The sequence below is a fragment of the Opisthocomus hoazin genome, chromosome 1 (assembly GCF_030867145.1).
Source record: "Opisthocomus hoazin isolate bOpiHoa1 chromosome 1, bOpiHoa1.hap1, whole genome shotgun sequence".
NCBI lineage: Eukaryota > Metazoa > Chordata > Aves > Opisthocomiformes > Opisthocomidae > Opisthocomus > Opisthocomus hoazin.
The window spans coordinates 132,214,549-132,221,946 of NC_134414.1; the positions used below are offsets into that span (position 1 = coordinate 132,214,549).

Below are 7,398 nucleotides of genomic sequence, written 5' to 3' on the forward strand. Positions count from 1 at the left end.
CCTAGCTCATCACTGAGGGTTAGGGATTGAAGGTTGTGGTAACAATTTCTGGGAAAGATGATTGTCATTATAAACCCTTAACTTTCTTGTTCCTTAGTTATAATAAGTAGTGAAAAGAATACAGCTGCAGCTACGTAAAGTCGTTGCCCAGGAAATACGTTTTTTTCCTGCTAAAAGCCAGCATGCCCAAAAGGGTAGGTAGTTGTCCTGTCTCCCTCTGTGGAAGTTAGTGAAGCTGTGAATGCTTACATAGATTTAGGGTTTGTCCACTGTGCTCTCTGCTGTCTTTCCCCTGCTAAAGATCTGAACACAGAGCATCGCTTCCATCCCTTTGGAAACTATGTGAGTGTTGTGCAACAGAAGAGAAATCATTGAATTGTTTCGAATATTGCTGTTCCCTGTCTGCCATGTGTATTTGGAGCATCCTTTTGGGCAAAGTGGTGCACAGATCTTAAAAAAGGAGTCAAAGGAAATCAATGTTCATATTACAGGCTGCAATGTAGCAGAGGATGAGGAGGAAGCGAAGGAGTTGCCATGAGCCCCCTGCTCCATACCTCGCCTGGAGAAGAAATTGTGGGCAGCCGGGTGCAGGGAGGACATCAGTGCAACCACAGCCCCAGATCTTCAAACACACCTTAGAGCATAACTTCCAGTTTTTCTAAGCAAAATGTTTCCTAAAGATGTTGGAGAGACTGAGACATGGTTCTTACTTGGTTCCAACGCCACAGCAGCACTCTAGTTCTCAATTTTGTACTTTTCTCAGGTGTGTATGTGTGTGTGAAAAGGAGGTTTAATCATATTTTCTGTTCTTTCTAAGGCATTTTGAGAGCCTAAGGGAAAAGTGCTAGGCAGGAGCAGTGCCATTATAGATAAGCTTCTATATTATACTCAGCTAGAGAAGACAAAAATAGCACTCAACTGGGACCACAGCAAGGACTGGGGAAAGGAGTGGTCAGGGAAAGACAGGGAAGTCCCTGGGGTTTAATGGCTGAATAGGAAGAGATGTTGAGAGTGCTGATCACCCATAGTAATTAACTCCCAAGAAGTGCACAAGGATCATTACAGATCTTGCAAGGTATAATAAACAAGATGTAATTATTAAGTAGGATGATTCACTCTTAAAAACAATTATTAATCATGCTATGAACTGTGATGAGGATGAACAGATATAAAATATTAATTGGTATATGATGGTTAGTTAATATATCCTCAGGTTGTGATAGTCCTAATTAAAAAAATTTATATTCACTTCAGCAAGTTTAATCCCTGGATAAGATACTACTGAGTATTAGCAAAGGCACTGAAATTCTGCCTGCCAAAAGCATGTTAGTTAGTTCTGGTCCTGGATGAATTTGATCAGTGGAAGGTGATGATATTAATCTCGGAGAGCTTACCGTAAAAATGCTCTTATAGGAGACCTGGTTTTGTAGCCTGCTGATAGTCTGATGATGCTGAAGGGAACAAAAGTATTTCGGTTGTCTAGAATACGAGGGACTGAGGGCGAAAGATCAGCAATTCAAAATGAATGAACGCCACTTTATATATTGCCATACGCCAGAAACATCTCATCTCAACATTTCTTTCTACCTGTAAAGCTCTTCTTACAAAGTTTGTAGCAAGAACTATTTTTTTCTAGTGTAGCTGATATCGAGAACTTCAGTAAGGAAGCATCACTCGGTATAATGGAGGCTTAGTAGCCTGCCTTGGCTCTGTTCTGTAGTGTGACACACAGAGACATCTTTCTCTTCTCTGCCTGAGCAGTAGCACCGCTTTAAAAGCGGTCCTGGATAGGGAAAACTAAATGCATTTCCCTACACAGGACCAAGCTATGACAAAACGAGCCACGGGAGACGAATTATATCTGCAGGCTTGACCAGAGCAGGGAACTGTAGAGAATGGCTTTTAAAGTAATGTGATCTTATTTCTATAGTGAAGTTTGGAAGTGCTGTAGTATCACGTGTATCACTAAGAGGTTATATGTGATGAAAAGCCCATAGTTGAGCAGCAGTGCAGGCTACATATGCAGGCTAGGATGAGAGGAAGTTTATTCCTGGAGCCTCTCTGCCTATACCTGTCCTTCACTCCTCAAGCTCCTCAAACGCCAGTTTTCTCCCTCTGCCCACAGCAATTCCGTGTCTGTTTCTGATAATGTGGGGATCACCCTCTGGTTGTACGATGTCTGACTTTTGAGTATCCGAACTTTTGAAGAGATATTGTCTCAAATACGGACTTTGCAGCTGAAATATGGTATAGAAAGCTCAGAATCAGAATGCTTTTGAACAATCTGAGTCATGAGCTGGCAGTAGTGTCAGCTCTAGCTGGCTTGCCTATAAGTTCTGAGATTTGGACTGTCATCTTGGTACCCATTTCAACAGTGCCCATTTGCATTACATACATGCAGGTGAATGTACCATTTGATTCCACGTTTATGGTAACTTTATTAAAATTCAAAGCCTTCTGTTAGTAGAATTTATCCATTTCAAAAATATAATATATGTACATATACATAGTTCTTTAGGGCAGGGAGTTCTTATGAGTTTGTGAAATACAGATTCCAGACATGGTTTGTTCTTGCTTATTCAGAGAAAAGTAAAGGAAAAAGTAACAGCTGTTTCAGGTTTGTCTCGCATGAGGCTGAAACTGAAGTAACTTCACAGAAGTCAGTGGGTGGGATAAGTCTTCCCCAGTACAAGGCTGAACAGGTTTACATTCATAGTTACCCTGAATTACTCTGGGTCATCCCTTGGTGAGAGTATCCGTGCATCATTGTGGACTGAGCTAATAGTGCAATACTGTGTATAAAAGTAGAAGGCCCAACAATCTTCTGAGTATTGCACTGATTGGGTTATAGCCTGAAGCATGAGATTAGTTTACTTATAGATTATATGGGTATGAGTAACCATTAAATTATATAGCACCTTCTCAAACCCAGCACTCAATGCAGAACATTCTGACCTCCATCAGGATGGAGGTCTACACTCATCCAGCTCTGTGGGAGGTCATCTTCTTCCCTACAGTATGTGAAACTATCTACCATTCATACTTAAATGCCATACTGGTCAGGATAGCAAGGAAGAGAAGATATCTACATTCAGTTGTAAATAAATATTAGCAAGCATTTCAGAAAATGAACAGTGTAACAAAGTCCAGCTATAAAATGAAGAGGTCAGCAGATATTCAACCAGTGATGAACAGCTTCTGATGAGTTCATGTTTGTTCAGAGATTTTATTGCCAATTAGTAAACAGGAATTAAAAGCAGACACTAGGACTTTCTTCCCTATTATGTGCAGTGCTGATGATGATTCCATTTAGTTGGCCTTAGATGCTTGCCTAGGAGAGGATTATTTGCTTTTGGTGGCACGTTTTTGGTCTATTTTCTTCATAGCAGCCTGCACCCATTTCTGATCAGGGCTTACACAGATCTTGATACCTTTTGTGTTGATAAACCTGTAGGAAGAAAGAAAGCAAACCAGGCAGCCATTAAATTCCAATCTCCAAACCCAGGTTTACTGTTCTTGGTTTTATGGAGAAAACGAGGAGTGATGTGGTAAAACCCTATCACATGCCAGAGTTTGTAGTTGTTACTTGGAATAACAGCAATTAGCAACATTAGTTCTCTATTTATAGCATAGGTATGTATGTAACATACACAGTCATGTGCATATATACTGACATTTAAAAAAAGGAGCGTACCTGACATTCTGAGATTTCATATGAAATCATGATGCACATTTACCTCCCAGGAGCAGATCCCAGATTTGATAAAAATGCATACTCATGAGGTCAAAAGACCAAACACAGCTCCTAGCAGGAGCCAAGAGTTACCCCAAACTCTTCCACATGATCTGTCCCCTTGGCTCAGTTCGGTGCTTTGAGCTTCTGAATGCTCCACCCTAACCCCTTGCTGAGATTTTTCCCCGCTTTCTTGGCATGAAAGATCTGGCTGTTCAGTAAGATTTCTGTCAGCGTTTGTGAGCAGCATACATCTCCCAGCTCTCTGAGGCCTACCCCTCTCCCCTCACTCCCTCAGCTGCCAGGGGACTGCTTCATGGGGGAACTGGAAGAGTGACCTGAACTAACCAGATTCAGTTGGTTGGGCCGTGAAGTGTCTTTTGATGGCCTTCCCCTTTTCAAAGGTAGCGTGTGCATAGACGAGTCTGAAAGTGAACTGTGCACTGGATACTTACATGATGGCATTTACTGGAACTCGTTGCTTTTCATAGTTGACAAGATTTCGGATGTTCAGTTGCTGTGTAGACAGAGTTACACAACTGAATTTGCGCATGGGCTGACTTCCAACACTCCCTAGAAGGGGAAAAATAGATAAATGACAAAGGCAGTCAATACTATTTTCATATTAGGCATAATTACTTAATAAATTATTAATTCCAGAAGATTTACTGTTGTGGTTAGAACATGGGTGTCTCATGAGATGTACAGCCAGAATACCAGTTATACAGGAGAGCTTAAGGTATATTTTGTGATGCATCCTACTATCTCTAAAGTGTTACTGCTATTTCAGTTGAGATACTAATCTTCACCCGTTCTCCTGAACAATTGTATAATCATTCTGCCTCTAGCAAGTCACTGCTTCCATAGCAGAAAAGGTATTTGGCATCATTCATAATTAGATCTTCATCATCTGCAAGTAAGTATCCATATGGAGTAGCGCTTAGAACCGGCATCTTTACTGGGTATATTTTCAACTGTCATCTGAATGTGGATCAGTAATTCCCCCTGCTTTCCAAGTGAAGGAAAGGAAAGCGAGGCTACCTGTCTTGCACTAGACATCAAAAAATAGCATTCAAAAAAAATTGTTGAAAGAAAGGGAGGGATGTCTGCCAGAAGACTAAGTACTTGCATACTCTTGCTAGAAGTCTGGTTTCATAGGCAATGGAGGGCTACTTAATCCTCTCTTTCCTCTAACATTTTAACACAGTTCAGGGACATGAACGAGTGATTAATAAAGAGGATCGTGATATCAGCGTAAAACTCTCTGGGAATTTGTTACCTTACACAATGATAACTAAAAATGGGAGCTCATTTAAGTGAGATGGAGTATATGTATACATTATTGGAAGTTTCCGCTTGCTATTTTCTGGTTTTCAACCACCTGTCAAAGACAGGTTTGAGAAAACATGAAGGGCACAAACAGAAAGCTGCTGTATTGAGGTTTCTTTCTGAAGAATTTATAGAGAAACTGGCATGAGAGAAGTCCAAGAGATGTTCAGGCACAACTTGCTAAATATAAAACTTGCTTCACATAATGTCATTATCTGTGACTTTTTATTTTTTTTTTGAAAGAATTGGAAAAGCTGAGGCAAACACACATCAGCCTCTGGAAAAGCCGTAGCATAGCCAGTGCATGGGTACTGGCAGAGCTGCTAGTTCCTGAGATTTTGTTTGTCTGAAGAAATATCTCTTCTGGTATGGCTTTAGTCACAAGTGATGCAATGTATTTTTTGATGATTCGTTATAAATATGTATCTTACTTCCTCACTCAGATTGGTTTTCAAAATGTGTCATTAAAGAGCTCAAAGATAGTCAAGCAATCCTTACTAGTCCTGGAAATATTCCTTCTACTACTAAACCATCTCCAGGGAATGCGTACAGGGAATACCAGCAGACCTCCTCTAAGCCTGGGAACAAACCCAAACTGCTCTGCATCTGTAACTACCCTTTTTTCTGATGTTCTTTTTTTTTTTCTCTTTGTCATTCTTCTTTCTAATCCTTTTTCTATCCCTTGCGTACTGCCTCAGTGTACTTTTTCAGACTTGCTGATATTTATGACAAGTTATACAACATGCAGAATGACATTACGAACTGGCAGTCTGTGGTATGAAGCCACATGTAGCTGAGATGAACATGGTGGTGTTAATCAACATACGAGAATATAGTATGATCTGGCTCTAAGGGCACTAGGTCAACATACTCAGTGCATAGCTATAGAATCTTGTGAAAGCTTAGCAGGTCTCAGTTTGGTTTTGGTGTGGTTTTGTGAAGATGCCTTTTCTGTGTGTTTCTGTTTGCATATTTTTGTGGGTTTGCATATGGCTTGCATATGAGTGTTTTCTGTGATTTTATGTGCTTCTTTGCGTGAATCTGATTGTGTATGAGAAGACGTGCTTATGTGTGTAAGTTTACATTTTCGCATGATATGTGTAGCCTAATCCAAAAGTCACAGACCTAAGCATCACTGTAGACAAACTTATTTAAAACATGGTTAAGAAACACGGCTTATCTCAGTGCTCATAAATGGTCTCTAATACAACATTAAATGATATGAAATCAGGAGGAGAGAGAAGGCATTGTATAAATCCATTGCTCTCCTTTGCAGTTTTTGTTCACAGTTTGTCTGTCTGTACCAAAATATTTGGCTAGAAACAAGCAACTAGGCAATATGTGATACAGAATGGGAAGAACTTTTTAAAATAGGGACATTAGAGGGATTAAGGCGATATAGTTAGAGAAAGATAAATAAAAAATATTATCATTAAAATACATATAAAAATTAGTATATCTGGAAAAAGAAAAAAGTGCATCTTATTCAAGAAATATTTCTCATAAAATGCTATGAACCTATAGAACTCATTGCTATATGGCATTGGTGAGATTAAAAGACATTGTGTCTTCAAGATTTCATGATTTTAAGACAGACAATAATTCAAAGAAATTCTTTAAGTATTCTAAGGCACAGAAACTCTCCTTGCATTAAGGCACAAGTCAGCCACTAATTGACAGATGAAGTCTCCCATAAAGGTCCCTTTCTTGAGCTTCCCATCTGGATTTTTTCCAAGTTTTATCTTATGAATCAGCTCTGGCTGAGAATGATTCCTGCTCATCAGACCACTGGTGCAATGTGGAGCAATTCCTGTCTGGGGTTGTAAACTTACCTTTGACTGTGTGCACAGTGAAGACACCAAGCCAGAAGATGACGAGGATAGCTGCAGTGTGGAGTTTCATTGCTGATGGCTTCTTTGTCAAGGCAGAGAAGAAAGTCGCTATTGTCAGCCTTCTCTCACAGTATTTATGTATTGTCATTCAGTGGTCAGTTCTTGTGTTCACTTTTGGGGCGTCATGGGGGGGCTGACTACAGATGGAAAAAATTGAGTGGCAGTATTTTTTCTGGTGAGAGAGAACCACCTCCTTTCCCCTACCCGTCCTTCACTAGCCCCCCTGTGAAGCCTTTTCCTGCTCGAACCCTGCTGTGGTTGCACTTGCTTCTGTGTTGTGAGTAGCGTTTATTTCAAGCTGCAAAAAGTGAGAGCTCTTGTTCTGTAGTGGAAACCTTTAATAAAAGTTCCTGTCCTTTCACACCTCGATTTAGAGAGCTGTAGCTAAGCCACATCGCAAAGGCACAGAGTAACATTTAGAGCTACCTCTTTGACCAATGGACC

General features: G+C 40.2%; 1 protein-coding gene across 1 annotated transcript; it reads right to left on the reverse strand.

Moving 5' to 3' along the window:
- Positions 1–2,438: 2,438 nt before the first annotated feature.
- Positions 2,439–7,042, reverse strand: LOC104333921 (lymphotactin). Its single transcript, XM_009939491.2, has 3 exons — positions 6,895–7,042; positions 4,189–4,306; positions 2,439–3,448 (listed from the first exon to the last, which is right to left on the reverse strand). Exons 1-3 carry the CDS (start codon positions 7,040–7,042, stop codon positions 3,343–3,345), a joined length of 372 nt encoding a protein of 123 aa, XP_009937793.2. The 3' UTR covers positions 2,439–3,342.
- Between the last annotated feature and the right edge of the window lie 356 nt (positions 7,043–7,398).

Bases quoted from the DNA above. Each gene is read 5' to 3' on its own strand.
- LOC104333921 (XM_009939491.2), bottom strand. From the start codon at position 7,042: ATGACAATACATAAATACTGTGAGAGAAGGCTGACAATAGCGACTTTC. The intron at 4,307-6,894 runs GTAAGTTTACAA...TTCCCCTTCTAG, and splicing joins CACTGTGCACACAGTCAAAG to GGAGTGTTGGAAGTCAGCCC. The intron at 3,449-4,188 runs GTAAGTATCCAG...TTCTTCCTACAG, and splicing joins GTTCCAGTAAATGCCATCAT to GTTTATCAACACAAAAGGTA.